This window comes from Pseudophryne corroboree, chromosome 5 (genome assembly GCF_028390025.1).
Source record: "Pseudophryne corroboree isolate aPseCor3 chromosome 5, aPseCor3.hap2, whole genome shotgun sequence".
NCBI classification, from domain to species: domain Eukaryota; kingdom Metazoa; phylum Chordata; class Amphibia; order Anura; family Myobatrachidae; genus Pseudophryne; species Pseudophryne corroboree.
In genome coordinates this window covers 343221759-343239450 of record NC_086448.1, presented here as the reverse complement: position 1 = coordinate 343239450, position 17692 = coordinate 343221759, and the positions used below count along the sequence as shown (strand labels likewise).

The window sequence follows — 17692 nt, the reverse complement described above, 5'->3', positions numbered from 1 at the left end:
TAATATCTGACTGTGCTCACACAGCTTAATTGTGGGGGAGACTGGGGAGCAGTTATAGGTTATAGCAGGAGCCAGGAGTACATATTAAACAGTGCACACTTTTGCTGCCAGAGTGCCACTGCCAGTGTGACTGACCAGTGACCTGACCACACTGACCACCAGTATATTGTGATTGTCTGCCTGAAAAAGTTAAACACTCGTCGTGTGACTTGTGTGGTGTTTTTTTATTCTATAAAAAACTCATTCTGCTGACAGACAGTGTCCAGCAGGTCCGTCATTATATAATATATACCTGTCCGGCTGCAGTAGTGATATATATATATTTTTTATATCATTATTTATCATCCAGTCTATACTAGCAGCAGACACAGTACGGTAGTTCACGGCTGTAGCTACCTCTGTGTCGGCACTCGGCAGTCCATCCATAATTGTATACCACCTACCCGTGGTTTTTTTTTTCTTTCTTCTTTATACATACTACATCTCATTATCATCCAGTCTATATTAGCAGCAGACACAGTACAGTACGGTAGTCCACGGCTGTAGCTATCTCTGTGTCGGCACTCGGCAGTCCATCCATAATTGTATACCACCACCTACCCGTGGTTTTTTTTTTCTTTCTTCTTTATACATACTACATCTCATTATCATCCAGTCTATATTAGCAGCAGACACAGTACGTTAGTCCACGGCTGTAGCTACCTCTGTGTCGGCACTCGGCAGTCCATCCATAATTGTATACCACCTACCCGTGGTTTTTTTTTTCTTTCTTCTTTATACATACTACATCTCATTATCAACCAGTCTATATTAGCAGCAGACACAGTACGGTAGTCCACGGCTGTAGCTACCTCTGTGTCGGCACTCAGCAGTCCATCCATAATTGTATACCACCTACCCGTGGTTTTTTTTTTTTCTTTCTTCTTTGTACATACTACTATAGTATAGTAGCTTACTGTAGCAGTCTGCGGTGCTGCTGAGCTGACAGTGTCCAGCAGGTCCGTCATCAGTCATCATTACCTAATAAATATATTATCTACCTGTCCGGCTGCAGTACTAGTGATATTATATATACATACATATATATATTGATTTCATCTCATTATCAATCATCCAGTCTATATTAGCAGCAGACACAGTACGTTAGTCCACGGCTGTAGCTACCTCTGTGTCGGCACTCGGCAGTCCATCCATAATTGTATACCACCTACCCGTGGTTTTTTTTTTCTTTCTTCTTTATACATACTACATCTCATTATCAACCAGTCTATATTAGCAGCAGACACAGTACGGTAGTCCACGGCTGTAGCTACCTCTGTGTCGGCACTCGGCAGTCCATCCATAATTGTATACCACCTACCCGTGGTTTTTTTTTCTTTCTTCTTTATACATACTACATCTCATTATCATCCAGTCTATATTAGCAGCAGACACAGTACGGTAGTCCACGGCTGTAGCTACCTCTGTGTCGGCACTCGGCAGTCCATCCATAATTGTATACCACCTACCCGTGGTTTTTTTTTCTTTCTTCTTTATACATACTACATCTCATTATCATCCAGTCTATATTAGCAGCAGACACAGTACGGTAGTCCACGGCTGTAGCTACCTCTGTGTCGGCACTCAGCAGTCCATCCATAATTGTATACCACCTACCCGTGGTTTTTTTTTTTTCTTTCTTCTTTGTACATACTACTATAGTATAGTAGCTTACTGTAGCAGTCTGCGGTGCTGCTGAGCTGACAGTGTCCAGCAGGTCCGTCATCAGTCATCATTACCTAATAAATATATTATCTACCTGTCCGGCTGCAGTACTAGTGATATTATATATACATACATATATATATTGATTTCATCTCATTATCAATCATCCAGTCTATATTAGCAGCAGACACAGTACGTTAGTCCACGGCTGTAGCTACCTCTGTGTCGGCACTCGGCAGTCCATCCATAATTGTATACCACCTACCCGTGGTTTTTTTTTTTCTTTCTTCTTTGTACATACTACTATAGAGTATAGTAGCTTACTGTAGCAGTCTGCGGTGCTGCTGAGCTGACAGTGTCCAGCAGGTCCGTCATCAGTCATCATTACCTAATAAATATATTATCTACCTGTCCGGCTGCAGTACTAGTGATATTATATATACATACATATATATATTGATTTCATCTCATTATCAATCATCCAGTCTATATTAGCAGCAGACACAGTACGTTAGTCCACGGCTGTAGCTACCTCTGTGTCGGCACTCGGCAGTCCATCCATAAGTATACTAGTATCCATCCATCTCCATTGTTTACCTGAGGTGCCTTTTAGTTGTGCCTATTAAAATATGGAGAACAAAAATGTTGAGGTTCCAAAATTAGGGAAAGATCAAGATCCACTTCCACCTCGTGCTGAAGCTGCTGCCACTAGTCATGGCCGAGACGATGAAATGCCAGCAACGTTGTCTGCCAAGGCCGATGCCCAATGTCATAGTACAGAGCATGTCAAATCCAAAACACCAAATATCAGTAAAAAAAAGGACTCCAAAACCTAAAATAAAATTGTCGGAGGTTAAGCGTAAACTTGCCAATATGCCATTTACCACACGGAGTGGCAAGGAACGGCTGAGGCCCTGGCCTATGTTCATGGCTAGTGGTTCAGCTTCACATGAGGATGGAAGCACTCAGCCTCTCGCTAGAAAACTGAAAAGACTCAAGCTGGCAAAAGCACCGCAAAGAACTGTGCGTTCTTCGAAATCCCAAATCCACAAGGAGAGTCCAATTGTGTCGGTTGCGATGCCTGACCTTCCCAACACTGGACGTGAAGAGCATGCGCCTTCCACCATTTGCACGCCCCCTGCAAGTGCTGGAAGGAGCACCCGCAGTCCAGTTCCTGATAGTCAGATTGAAGATGTCAGTGTTGAAGTACACCAGGATGAGGAGGATATGGGTGTTGCTGGCGCTGGGGAGGAAATTGACCAGGAGGATTCTGATGGTGAGGTGGTTTGTTTAAGTCAGGCACCCGGGGAGACACCTGTTGTCCGTGGGAGGAATATGGCCACTGACATGCCTGGTGAAAATACCAAAAAAATCAGCTCTTCGGTGTGGAAGTATTTCAACAGAAATGCGGACAACAGGTGTCAAGCCGTGTGTTGCCTTTGTCAAGCTGTAATAAGTAGGGGTAAGGACGTTAACCACCTCGGAACATCCTCCCTTATACGTCACCTGCAGCGCATTCATAATAAGTCAGTGACAAGTTCAAAAACTTTGGGTGACAGCGGAAGCAGTCCACTGACCAGTAAATCCCTTCCTCTAGTAACCAAGCTCACGCAAACCACCCCACCAACTCCCTCAGTGTCAATTTCCTCCTTCCCCAGGAATGCCAATAGTCCTGCAGGCCATGTCACTGGCAATTCTGACGATTCCTCTCCTGCCTGGGATTCCTCCGATGCATCCTTGCGTGTAACGCCTACTGCTGCTGGCGCTGCTGTTGTTGCTGCTGGGAGTCGATGGTCATCCCAGAGGGGAAGTCGTAAGACCACTTTTACTACTTCCACCAAGCAATTGACTGTCCAACAGTCCTTTGCGAGGAAGATGAAATATCACAGCAGTCATCCTACTGCAAAGCGGATAACTGAGGCCTTGGCATCCTGGGTGGTGAGAAACGTGGTTCAGGTATCCATCATTACTGCAGAGCCAACTAGAGACTTGTTGGAGGTACTGTGTCCCCGGTACCAAATACCATCTAGGTTCCATTTCTCTAGGCAGGCGATACCGAAAATGTACACAGACCTCAGAAAAAGAGTCACCAGTGTCCTAAAAAATGCAGCTGTACCCAATGTCCACTTAACCACGGACATGTGGACAAGTGGAGCAGGGCAGGGTCAGGACTATATGACTGTGACAGCCCACTGGGTAGATGTATGGACTCCCGCCGCAAGAACAGCAGCGGCGGCACCAGTAGCAGCATCTCGCAAACGCCAACTCTTTCCTAGGCAGGCTACGCTTTGTATCACCGGTTTCCAGAATACGCACACAGCTGAAAACCTCTTACGGCAACTGAGGAAGATCATCGCGGAATGGCTTACCCCAATTGGACTCTCCTGTGGATTTGTGGCATCGGACAACGCCAGCAATATTGTGTGTGCATTAAATATGGGCAAATTCCAGCACGTCCCATGTTTTGCACATACCTTGAATTTGGTGGTGCAGAATTATTTAAAAAACGACAGGGGCGTGCAAGAGATGCTGTCGGTGGCCAGAAGAATTGCGGGACACTTTCGGCGTACAGGCACCACGTACAGAAGACTGGAGCACCACCAAAAACTACTGAACCTGCCCTGCCATCATCTGAAGCAAGAAGTGGTAACGAGGTGGAATTCAACCCTCTATATGCTTCAGAGGTTGGAGGAGTAGCAAAAGGCCATTCAAGCCTATACAATTGAGCACGATATAGGAGGTGGAATGCACCTGTCTCAAGCGCAGTGGAGAATGATTTCAACGTTGTGCAAGGTTCTGATGCCCTTTGAACTTGCCACACGTGAAGTCAGTTCAGACACTGCCAGCCTGAGTCAGGTCATTCCCCTCATCAGGCTTTTGCAGAAGAAGCTGGAGACATTGAAGGAGGAGCTAACACGGAGCGATTCCGCTAGGCATGTGGGACTTGTGGATGGAGCCCTTAATTCGCTTAACAAGGATTCACGGGTGGTCAATCTGTTGAAATCAGAGCACTACATTTTGGCCACCGTGCTCGATCCTAGATTTAAAGCCTACCTTGGATCTCTCTTTCCGGCAGACACAAGTCTGCTGGGGTTGAAAGACCTGCTGGTGAGAAAATTGTCAAGTCAAGCGGAACGCGACCTGTCAACATCTCCTCCTTCACATTCTCCCGCAACTGGGGGTGCGAGGAAAAGGCTCAGAATTCCGAGCCCACCCGCTGGCGGTGATGCAGGGCAGTCTGGAGCGACTGCTGATGCTGACATCTGGTCCGGACTGAAGGACCTGACAACGATTACGGACATGTCGTCTACTGTCACTGCATATGATTCTCTCAACATTGAAAGAATGGTGGAGGATTATATGAGTGACCGCATCCAAGTAGGCACGTCACACAGTCCGTACTTATACTGGCAGGAAAAAGAGGCAATTTGGAGGCCCTTGCACAAACTGGCTTTATTCTACCTAAGTTGCCCTCCCACAAGTGTGTACTCCGAAAGAGTGTTTAGTGCCGCCGCTCACCTTGTCAGCAATCGGCGTACGAGGTTACATCCAGAAAATGTGGAGAAGATGATGTTCATTAAAATGAATTATAATCAATTCCTCCGCGGAGACATTGACCAGCAGCAATTGCCTCCACAAAGTACACAGGGAGCTGAGATGGTGGATTCCAGTGGGGACGAATTGATAATCTGTGAGGAGGGGGATGTACACGGTGATATATCGGAGGATGATGATGAGGTGGACATCTTGCCTCTGTAGAGCCAGTTTGTGCAAGGAGAGATTAATTGCTTCTTTTTTGGTGGGGGTCCAAACCAACCCGTCATATCAGTCACAGTCGTGTGGCAGACCCTGTCACTGAAATGATGGGTTGGTTAAAGTGTGCATGTCCTGTTTATACAACATAAGGGTGGGTGGGAGGGCCCAAGGACAATTCCATCTTGCACCTCTTTTTTCTTTAATTTTTCTTTGCGTCATGTGCTGTTTGGGGAGTGTTTTTTGGAAGGGCCATCCTGCGTGACACTGCAGTGCCACTCCTAGATGGGCCCGGTGTTTGTGTCGGCCACTAGGGTCGCTTATCTTACTCACACAGCTACCTCATTGCGCCTCTTTTTTTCTTTGCGTCATGTGCTGTTTGGGGAGTGTTTTTTGGAAGGGACATCCTGCGTGACACTGCAGTGCCACTCCTAGATGGGCTCGGTGTTTGTGTCGGCCACTAGGGTCGCTTATCTTACTCACACAGCTACCTCATTGCGCCTCTTTTTTTCTTTGCGTCATGTGCTGTTTGGGGAGGTTTTTTTGGAAGGGCCATCCTGCGTGACACTGCAGTGCCACTCCTAGATGGGCCAGGTGTTTGTGTCGGCCACTAGGGTCGCTTAGCTTAGTCATCCAGCGACCTCGGTGCAAATTTTAGGACTAAAAATAATATTGTGAGGTATTCAGAATAGACTGAAAATGAGTGGAAATGATGGTTTTTGAGGTTAATAATACTTTGGGATCAAAATGACCCCCAAATTCTATGATTTAAGCTGTTTTTTAGGTTTTTTGGAAAAAAACACCCGAATCCAAAACACACCCGAATCCGACAAAAAAAAATCGGTTAGGTTTTGCCAAAACGCGGTCGAACCCAAAACACGGCCGCGGAACCGAACCCAAAACCAAAACACAAAACCCGAAAAATTTCCGGCGCTCATCTCTAGATTCTATCCAAGTGGAACGACAACCACATGTGATCCGATCCCAACAGATTATTCTCTCTCCGGAAGATTGACTGCCCCTAGCCTGGTAACAACACACCTCGACAAGGGTTGCCACATCTGGACCCTGGACTGGTTACTCCTCACTATGAGTGCCATTCTCCGCGGATAGGGGGCTGTGAGCGGACAGCTCTCCTTTCAGGCACGTTGGACTCCAGCAGAGACTTGTTTATCAATCAGTGTCCTGGAGCTGCGAGCGATGTACTAGCCTAAGCCCGTATCTACTATGGGGTGTTGCATACTTACTTCCTGTGGTGCACTGCCAAGTGCTATGACCCCACAGTCTTCAAGGTCTCAATAATTCTTGCCTTTCTTCAGAATGGATTGTACCTAGCACATCTCTGCTTTGTATGGTTTCAATGCTGTACTGCTCCATTGACGGATGTTTGCACTTTTCTTCAGGGCGTCATCTGTGTTCAACCTCCCTACGTCCCTCCTGTTTGATTTGTCAATTGTTCTTGATGCACTGCAGTAGTCTCCATTTGAACCTCTGGATGCTGTGGATCATAAGTGGCTAACAGCAAAAACGCTGTTCCTTCTGGCCATTGCATCTGCCAGGTGGGTGTCGAACTTGGGTGTGCTCTCCTGTTGTTCTCCCTTTCTGAGCTTTCATTAGGACAGGGCTGTTCTGCGTACTCAGCCAGGTTACTTTCCTAAATTGGTGTCTCCTTTCCACCTTAATGAAGAAATTGTGGTTCCGGCCTTTGTCTCATCTAATCTATCGATGGGGAAGCCTCTCTGGATGTGGTTCGAGCTCTTCATATCTATGTAGATCGTACCAGTTCCATTAGAAAATCAAAAGTCTCTATTTATCCTCCTCTATGGATTTCACAAACGAGGTTGGCCAACCAACAAACAAACTCTGGCCCAATTGATTCAAATGGCTGACTCCAGTACCAGCTGCGATCTCTGCTCATTCTACCTGGTCTGTGGGCGGTTCACCGAGGTCCGTCGAACAGTTTTGCAAGGCGGCTACGTGGTCACTTTTTCTTAGGTTTTATGCCTTTGATACCTTCGCCTCCCAGGAAGCTTCATTTGGGCGCTTGATTATCTTACCCACTCAGGAGTGTCCCCTCCCTTAATATACTGCTTTAAAAGAAGAAAACGAGAGTTATGGTAGACTTACCTTTGTTAACTCTCTTTATTCGAGGTCCACAGGTGCCCACCCTGACGCACCTGGCTGATATGGGTTTGTAGCATTGGTTCCCTTCTTCTATCTGTGAGAGTGTGTTCTTCTATGTACCATATCTTTCTTCTCTCCTATCCTCTTCCTGCTTTGGGCTTGTTAACAAAACTGACCTGCCTAAGCATGGAGCGTGGAAGGACCGAGCATTCTGGGATAGCTGAAAGCTTAAGTATTTGGTGCCCATACCTGATTCACCACCTACAACCCCGATGTATTCCCTGTGGATACTATGGACCTCGAAGAAAGAGAGTTAACAAAGGTAAGTCTACCATAACTCTAGTTTTGTCTTTGTCACACATGATAGCACCAGACTCTACTATCTGGGTATTGATGCAGCTGTGACTTTTCTTTCTGTTACGTCCTAGAGGATGCTGGGGTCCATATTAGTACCATGGGGTATAGACGGGTCCACCAGGAGCCATTGGCACTTTAAGAGTTTAATAGTGTGGGCTGGCTCCTTCCTCTATGCCCCGCCTACCAGGTCACAGCTAGGGGAGCTCTACAGAGTTCTCTTGGTAAAGAGTATTTTTCTTCCTTTTCAGGTTTTTTTATTTCACAGGGAGGCTGTTGGCGACAGCCTCCCTGCAGCGTGGGACTAGGGGGGGGAAGCAGTGTCCGCCCTGCGGGGTCTTGAGCCACTGCTCCCGCTGACTGGACGTTGGCTTCAGAGTGGTCTGATTGGGCCCCGCCGCAGGGGAACACTCGCCCCGGCAGCCAGCCGCCACCCCCTCCCGAGCTGAAGAGTGGCGAGTGAGTCACTGTCCCCCCTTACAAGCGGGGGGACAGTGTGAAGAAGGCGGCTACAGGGTCAAGGCTGGAAGGCTCAGTGGTACCTTGGTGCGACGCTGGGAGGGAGCGCCCTGGGCCAGCTCCGGACCCTACACTGGTCGTTTCAGGCATGTCAGGTTCTGCGGATCCAGTTCAGCACAATCCTCTGGGCCAGTATAATCCTCATGTGAGTGGGAAGACAGTGCCATCGAAGGGGGCGGAGCTTCTCAGAGCGGACCCAGCTGCGTTCAGCGCCATTTTTCCTGCCTGCAGTCACGGTTCACTGGATCCAGGTCCCTCCAGAGCTTTCTCCAGCAGTCTGTACGGTACCAGGGGGCTGTAGAAGGGAGAGGAGGCTGTTTAAAGGCTGTGTCACCTATTAAGGGACACAGCGCTGGGAAGGGACTCCCTTTACCTGAAAAGCGCTGTGTGTGGGTTGGCTCCAATCTCTGTGTCTCTCTGCCATTCTTGGGGGGGGGGAAACTCTATCTACATAATACCCTGTGTGTTTGTGGGGTGTTTGAGTGTGTGTGACAATATGTCTAGGGACACTGTTTCATATGGTGCAGAGGATTTGTCTTCCTAGGAAGATTCCATGTAATCAGGATTGCACTATTTTAGCGCAGATCCCAGCTAGAAAGACAGAATGGTTAGTCTCTCTGAGGGGGACTATTTCTCAGATTTCTGATAGGGTTGCTAGGACTGAGCATGCCACTCAGGTCCTCCAGTCCTCTATGGTGGTATGGTCTGATTCTACCTCCTCGGGGTCCCCTGCGGTACATTATCATAAACGTGCGCTTGCAATTATGCAGGATGACATGGACACCGACTCTATCGCTGCAGACGGTGATGGGGATGTGTTGAGGGGGACGGCATCACTTGCCAAGGGGGTGCAGTTGATGATTGAGGCTGTTAGGGATGTTTTTCACATTTCGTACACAGCTCCGGAACAGGTGGAGGAGGCCTTCTTTACGGATAAAAAGATGCCCCTCCTCACCTTCCCGGCATCCAAAGAATTGAATGCTATCTTTGAAAAGGCATGGGAAACTCCGGAAAACAAAATCCAGATTTCCAAGAGGGTCTTGGTGGCTTTTCCCTTCCCAGAGGAAGATAGGAAGAGATGGAAGTCCCCGCCGATAGTCGACGCCTCTGTATCCAGGCTGTCCAAGCAGGTGGTATTATCGGTTCCGGGATCTACCGCGTTAAAGGACCCGGTAGATCGCAAGGTGGATGCTATGCTCAAATCCATTTACACGGCTTCAGGGGCTATATTGGGGCCTACTATAGCCTGTGCTTGGATTGCTAAAGCTATTGCCAGGTGGTCAATCACTCTGCAGGAGGAATTGACTACGCTAGACAAAGGTGACGTTGATTTCTTTCTACGTAATAATCAGGATTCTGCAGGGTTCCTGGTGGATTCCATGAAGGACCTGGGTTCCATGGCTGCAGGGATCTCCTCCGTGTCTGTCTCGGCTCGCAGAGGTCTCTGGCTGCGCAACTGGTCTGCAGATGCGGAATCCAGGAAGTGTGTGGAGGGCCTACCATACAAGGGTCAGGCTCTCTTTGGGGAGGCGTTGGATGCGTGGATTGCCACGGCTACCGCGGGTAAGTCTCCTTTTCTCCCCTCTGCTGTGCTGCACCGGCTACAAAGAAGCCTTTTTCATCTACCACGTCACAGTCCTTTTCGGCCCGCGAGGTCTAGAAAGAATAAGCCTTCGAACACCTTCTTCAGAGGTGGTCGTGCCAAAGGAAAGAAACCTGCTCCCGCAGGTTCCCAGGCCCAGAAGTCCGCTTCTGATACCCCTAAGTCCTCCGCATGACGGTGTACAGCTAGGCTTGGTGGAAGGTCAGGTGGGGGCAAGACACCGGCAGTTGAGCCATGTCTGGGTGTCGTCTGGTCTGGACCCCTGGGTTCTGGATATAGTGTCCAGAGGGTACAGACTGGAGTATCAAAATCCCCCGCCTCACCGTTTCTTCAAGTCAGGCTTGCCAGCCCTGCTGGCAGACAGGACAATTCTTCAGGAGGCCATCAGAAAATTGGTGATGTCAGAGGTCATTATTCCGGTCCCACTTCAGCAGCGGAACAAGGGTTATTATTCGAACCTTTTCATGGTACCGAAACCGGATGGTTCGGTACGGCCTATTCTAAACTTAAAATCTTTGAATCCTTATCTCAGGAAGTGCAAATTCAAGATGGAATCTCTGAGAGCTGTCATCTCAGGACTGTCGGAGGGGGAGTTCCTGGTGTCCCTGGACATCAAGGATGCTTACCTCCACATTCCCATTTGGGCACCGCATCAAGCATATCTCCGGTTTGTGCTGATGGACGATCACTATCAATTTCAGGCGCTACCGTTTGGCCTCTCCACAGCACCGAGGATCTTCACCAAGGTGATGGCGGAGATGATGGTTCTCCTCCGCAAACAGGGGGTGAACATAATTCCATATCTGGACGATCTCCTGATCAAGGCGTCGTCCAGGGAAAGGTTGTTGCTTTCCATCGCGCTCACGACGCGGCTGCTCAGGAGGCACGGTTGGATCCTAAACCTTCCAAAGTCTCATCTGGAGCCGACATGGCTGCTTTCTTTCCTGGGAATGATCCTCGACACGGAAGTGCAGAGGGTATTTCTCCCGGTGGAGAAAGCGTTGGTGATTCAAGCAATGGTCCAGGAGGTCCTAAAGCCTGCCCGGGTATCGGTTCATCAATGCATACGCCTTCTGGGGAAGATGGTTGCTGCCTACGAGGCTCTGCAGTACGGCAGTTTTCATGCTCGACCCTTTCAGCTGGACCTATTGGACCAGTGGTCGGGCTATCACCTACACATGCACAAGAGGATACGCCTGTCTCCGAAAGCCAGGATTTCACTCCTCTGGTGGCTACAACTTCCATACCTTCTGGAAGGGAGAAGGTTTGGAATTCAAGACTGGATCCTTTTAACCACAGATGCAAGTCTAAGAGGTTGGGGAGGAGTCGCTCTGGGGGAAACCTTTCAGGGACGATGGTCGGTTCAAGAGTCGCTTCTCCCAATAAACATTCTGGAACTCAGGGCCGTTTACAACGCCCTTCTGCAAGCAGCACACCTTCTACAGGATCGTGCTGTTCAGGTGCAGTCGGACAGTGTGAACACTGTGGCCTACATAAACCGACAAGGCGGAATGAAGAGCAGAGTTGCCATGGCAGAGGTGTCAAAAATCCTCATCTGGGCAGAAAGGCACGCAGTGGCGATGTCGGCAATCTTCATTCCGGGCGTAGACAACTGGGAAGCAGACTTCCTCAGCAGACACGATCTCCATCCAGGGGAGTGGGGCCTCCATCCGGAGGTGTTCGAGGAGGTAACCGGTTGGTGGGGGGTTCCTCACATAGACATGATGGCCTCCCGCCTCAACAAGAAGCTACGGAGGTACTGTTCCAGGTGAAGAGACCCACACGCAGTGGCCGTGGACGCACTGGTAACACCGTGGGTGTTCAAGTCAGTGTATGTGTTCCCTCCACTTCCTCTGATACCAAAGGTTCTTCAGCTCGTGAGAAGAAGAAAGGTTCTGGCAATCCTCATTGCTCCGGACTGGCCATGGTACGCGGATCTGCTGGATCTTCTTTTGGAAGATCCACGGCCTTTACCTCTTCGGGAGGATCTGTTTCTGCAGGGGCCGTTAGCTTATCAAGACTTACCGTGGCTTCGTTTGACGGCATGGCGGTTGAACGCCAGATCTTGGCTCGGAAGGGTATCCCGAGTGAGGTCATTCCTACCCTGATACAGGCCAGGAAGGGGGTAACGTCTAAGCATTACCATCGCATTTGGAAGAAATATGTTTCTTGGTGTGAGGCCAAGAAGTTTCCGGCGGTGGAGTTTAAACTTGGACATTTTCTCCTCTTCCTGCAAGCAGGGGTGTATATGGGACTGAGACTGGACTCCATCGAGGTCCAGATCTCTGCTTTGTCCATCTTCTTCCAAAAACAATTGGCTGTTCTTCCTGAGCTTCAGACCTTTTTGAAAGGGGTTCTGCAAATCCAGCCTACCTTTGTGGCACCTACGGCTCCATGGGATCTTGATGTGGTGTTGCAGTTCCTGCAATCTGCTTGGTTTGAGCCTCTACAGGAGGCTGATCTCAAGTTACTCACGTGGAAGGCGGTCACCTTGTTGGCCTTGGCTTCTGCACGATGCGTGTCTGAATTGGGGGCTTTATCTCGTAAAAGCCCCTATCTGATCTTCCATGAAGATAGGGCGAAACTTCGGACTCGTCCACAGTTCCTAACTTTCCACATCAACCAACCCTTTGTGGTGCCAGTGGCTACTGACTCCTCAATTTCTTCAAAGGCCTTGGATGTAGTGAGGACTTTGAAGATTTACGTGAAGAGGACGGCTCGTCATAAGTAAAGTGACTCTCTATTTGTCCTCTATGATCCAAAGAAAATTGGATGTCCTGCTTCTAAGCAGTCGATTTCACGCTGGATCAGGTTCACTATCCAGCATGCTTATTCCACGGCAGGACTGCCGTGTACAAATTCCGTTAAGGCCCACTCTACTCGTAAAATGGGATCTTCCTGGGCGGCTGCCCGGGGTGTCTCGGCGGTGCAACTCTGCCGTGCAGCTACTTGGTCTGGGTCGAACACGTTTGCCAAGTTTTAGAAGTTCGATACTTTGGCCTCTGATGACCTCAAGTTTGGTCCAGCAGTGTTGCAGGAGCCTCCGCGCTCTCCCTCACGTTCTGGGAGCTTTGGTACATCCCCATGGTACTACTATGGACCCCAGCATCCTCTAGGACGTAAGAGAAAATAGGATTTTGGTTACCTACCGGTGAATCCTTTTCTCATAGGCCGCAGAGGATGCTGGTCGCCCGCCCAGTGCTTCGTTTTCCTGCATTGGTTTTCTGGTTCAGTGTTACCTGGTTCCTAGGTAAATTCTGCGTTATTTACTGTTTCAGCTGTTGCTGAAGTTATTCCAGCATGTTGGCCGGATTTTCATGTTTGTGTGAGCTGGTTTGAATCTCGCCACTATCTGTGTAATTCCTTCTCTCGAAGTATGTCGCCTCCTCGGGCACAGTTTCTAGACTGAGTCTGGTAGGAGGGGCATAGAGGGAGGAGCCAGCCCACACTATTAAACTCTTAAAGTGCCAATGGCTCCTGGTGGACCTGTCTATACCCCATGGTACTAATATGGACCCCAGCATCCTCTACGGACTACGAGAAAAGGATTTACCGGTAGGTAACCAAAATCCTATTTTTCCATATTCCATGACTCCTTTGGTTGTCATTTCCATACTCTAAAGCAGTGGTTTGCAAAACTCTGTCCTCAAGGACCTCTAATAGTCCAGGTTTTAATTATATCCTTGGCTCAGCACAGATGGTTAAAATTAAGGGACTGAGGTACTAATTAAGTCACCTGTGACCAAGCATGGATATACTTAAAACTGGACTGTTGGGGGTCCTTGAGGACAGCGTTTTGGAATCACTGTTTTAGGGGTATATTCAATAAGAGTCGGATACATTCCGACATGCAGTTGCCGGAATGGATCCGACAACCCCTATTCAATGGACGGCTAAATACGACTGTCTGATTTGGCCGTACACAGGGTCCTGTGCTACCGCTGCTGTCAGCGGCTGCACTGACAGCAGCAGCCAGGGGTGCAGATGGCGGCGGCCGGCGGGGGGATTAACGGCGGTGGGCGTGAGCTGTATGGCAGCGGGGGGAGCAGAGATCGGTGGTCGGCGGGAGGAGCTGGCTGCGGGGGGACATGTCTGCGGTGGCGGGGGGAGGCGCTGCAGGGAGAGAGGTTCCTGGCCGAGGGACGGCCAGGCACCTCTCTCCCTGCAGTGCCTCCCCCGCCGCCGCAGACATGTCCCCCCGCAGCCAGCTCCTCCTGTCGGCCCAACGATCTCAGCTCCCCCAGCCGCCCGCAGCACCGCTGGTCTCCTCACCTCAAACCAAGTTGGATTGAGTTTGTCAGAAGGGGGCCAAAACCTGTAGGATTTGGCCCCATTTCCGACAGAAGCACGCGGATCAGCCCCTATTGAATAGGTCGGAACCCCTTCCGACCTATTTCTGTCCGAAGCTGCCGTCTTTCCGACAAGACGGCAGCTTCCGACAGTTATTGAATACACCCCTTAAAAGGAAAGAAAGATCCGTGACACACAACCAGTTCTCAGTGGACCTCTGCTCTTGGTGAAGGATACATTGGGTCTTGAGACTATTGATAGGGTTAGACATTTGTTTAGGGATATTTCTGGTCTGCTTTTAGCATGTTGCGCTTTGTTCCCACATTCGGACATATCTATGATGTCTGTCTCCCACATAGATGCACATGAGAAAATCAATATGTATGTACTTTTACATCCACTATTCATAAAATTTGGGAGAATAGGTTTGGTGTCCTATCTAGGGATATAACATATGGAGGGAGAACGAACATTATTAACTCCATAGCACCCAAACTCCTACAGATGGACACATGTTCCCCATGATGCCTGTATTCCTGAAATGTTATGAGGACACAAAGTACAGGTATCGGCGTCTGCTTTGGACTATTCCTTTTACACCTTTTCCTCTATAATTTGCTGTGGTGTGCCCTTATTTTGTTTCTAGGGTGACCAACACTAGAGCTTAGTGTTTTAATAAAATGAAGTAAAATTAATTTTCTGTATCCTAGTCTACAGGTGTAGCACACGTCACATTGTCTTATAGTGCAGGTGACATTATTCATTTTCAACATCTTAACCCTTTAAGTAAGCGTAATTCCTCACGTGTTATTCATCAAATTATTAATAATAAAGTAATAGAGATGTAGTAAGGCTCATCTTTCACATGGCTTGTATGCACACATCAAGGAAGCGAACATCCGCAATTAGACAGTGTAATGTCTATGGGCTGCGGGATGCTATTTGCGGCAAACTAATCGCGGGTGCGATTAGCCGCAGCAAAGATGAGCCTGGCTATATATGATCTATCATTATCTAAATATAAATTTAAATTATCTTTATTTTCCTGTGAATGCTCAAATAGAAACAACATTAACATCAACACCTGACCACTTTAAATTATTCTCATTTTGTTTTTTTATTATTACAGGATCAGTGGTGTAATTGAGTTGCAGTAAATCGATTGCAATTCCATACTTTCCGTTTACACTTACACGTGTGATTTATAGTTACATATGCTTACACCACAGTTGCTGCTGATTCAAATTAAATTCCGTGATTTAATTATCGTTAGCATCCTGTTCTCACCACATCATCATATATTTAGTATCCAGCAGCAGGTCAATAGCAATGGTTTTGTAAGTGAAACGTCATGGAATACACTGACAGTAGAATCATAGAAGCAAAGACTCCCTGAAGTGTTCCACATCTGTATCTAAATATTTTTCAATCCTAGAACATAACCATAAGAGGTGTATATGTATTGCAACTTGTAGGCTCGAGAAGAAGAAATGAGCACAAAAGTGACTGAACTACAGGAGCAGCTGGAGAAATTACAGGAAGAGCTATCAAGGAGACAGGAGGAGGAGGCAGCTCAGGATGGAGAGGTGAGCACCCAGTTTACTGCATTGTAGCAATGGAAAAGCAACAGTCAGCTTGTAACCTACATTTGTAAATATGCTGAATAGACTACACTATGCCAGGGATAATCAAATGCTGAGAAATCAAGCTATACACCCATCATCCATAACGATTATAGCATTGACAAGTAAATAACATTGATTATCTCGTTACAATGGCACCTGTCAGGGGTGGGGATAGATAGATAGATAGATAGATAGATAGATAGATAGATAGATAGATAGATAGATAGATAGATAGAAAAGCAAGTGAATACTCCGCTCTAGAAGTTGATAAGTTAGTAGCAGGAAAAATTGTCAAATGTAATGATCTGAGTGACACGGGCCAAATTGTGATGGCTAGATGACTGGGTGAGACCATCTCCAAAATGGCCAGTTCTTGTGTGCCCAGTATGCAGTGGTTAGTACCTACCAAAAGTGGTCCAAAGAAAGACAGACTGTGAACTGGCTACAGAGTCATAGGTGCCCAAATGCTCATTGATGCGCATGGTGTGAGGAGCGAAGGCTAGCCTGTCTCATCCAATATCACTGAAAAGCTACATTGCTGAATATGTTAATGATGGCTATGATGGTAAGTTTAGGTCTATGCAAGGCAGAGAGAACTCTTTGGGTATGGACTTCCTTGACAAAACCTGACTCTGGTGAAACGTGCATCAGAAGCGGCGCATATGCCGCAAGTGGGATGCATGTAGAGGCGCTCTGCATCTTTACTTTCTAACCCTCAGTGCCCTCTTACTGACTGTCAGGTTGATAAACCTGATCAGTTAGTCATAAGTAGAAGCACAGTGCACCCTGCCATTAGTATATATTTTTGACACTCTCATTAACCCTTTGCTACCACTTGGTAAGAGGGTTGACAGCAGATGACAATATATATACAGGCTGGGTTCTTTTTCTTGTATACATATGTACACTACACAAGCAATTGTGCAATTATATGCCAAGCAATATATGTGTGTTGAAAGGTTTTCTGGCATTGACACTAATACTTATTTAGGCACTCTGGCTGATAGATGCTGATTTATGTTTTGTTTAATATCTTTACAGAAGTGTGCTACATTTAAGTTTATAGACATACTCATTTAAACACCTCATATTTCTCTGTACTCTCATTGGCCTGGGGACTACGGTTCCTAACGGGACTATAAGCCAAAAGCAGATACAGTTTTACTTCGTACATATTAGCTTAAATCATAATGGGACTCTCATTGGTCGTCCAATTGACAGTGAAAAGCAGAAACCTGATTTATACGATATACGCTTTCTTCCTACTTTATCTATGATCCTTAAATTGTATGCCTCATTGGATACCTATATCCTGTACATTTACTGTGAAGAAAAATGTATACAAGTAATCTACAGTATATTGCATTTTAATACTTGGAATGTTCAAGGATCTAATTATGTAGGATATTTACATTTCAAAGCAGAATAACCTTATTCATATTGATTGAGGCTCCACAGCGATTTTTTTCACGCAGGAATTTGAAAACTACAACCAAGTAGTGCTCTATAATTTTGAAAGGGTTAATTTACCCTGTTGTGTTTATTGATTGTCTATTCCTGTGTATTGTGTGTCAAGTTTTTTATTTTATTTTACTTAAAAGTTAAGTTTTAATCTTAGAAAGAGTGCTCCAACCCAAAGAGTTCTATCTTCCTTGCATATATTACTCTAGGGAGCACCACTGCTACTGTAATATCATGTATTGTATCTGGCTATTTACTG

The 17692-nt window shown here is 47.3% G+C and overlaps 1 protein-coding gene across 8 annotated transcripts in view; it reads left to right on the top strand.

Moving 5' to 3' along the window:
• GOLGA4 (golgin A4) overlaps nt 1–17692 on the top strand; it is a 347782-nt gene that overhangs the window by 263337 nt on the left and 66753 nt on the right. For all 8 annotated transcript variants that reach the window (XM_063922581.1, XM_063922575.1, XM_063922574.1 and 5 more), the window contains one exon: nt 15823–15933. In XM_063922581.1, coding sequence (XP_063778651.1) covers nt 15823–15933 — 111 coding nt within the window. The remainder of the gene's footprint in view (nt 1–15822; nt 15934–17692) is intronic.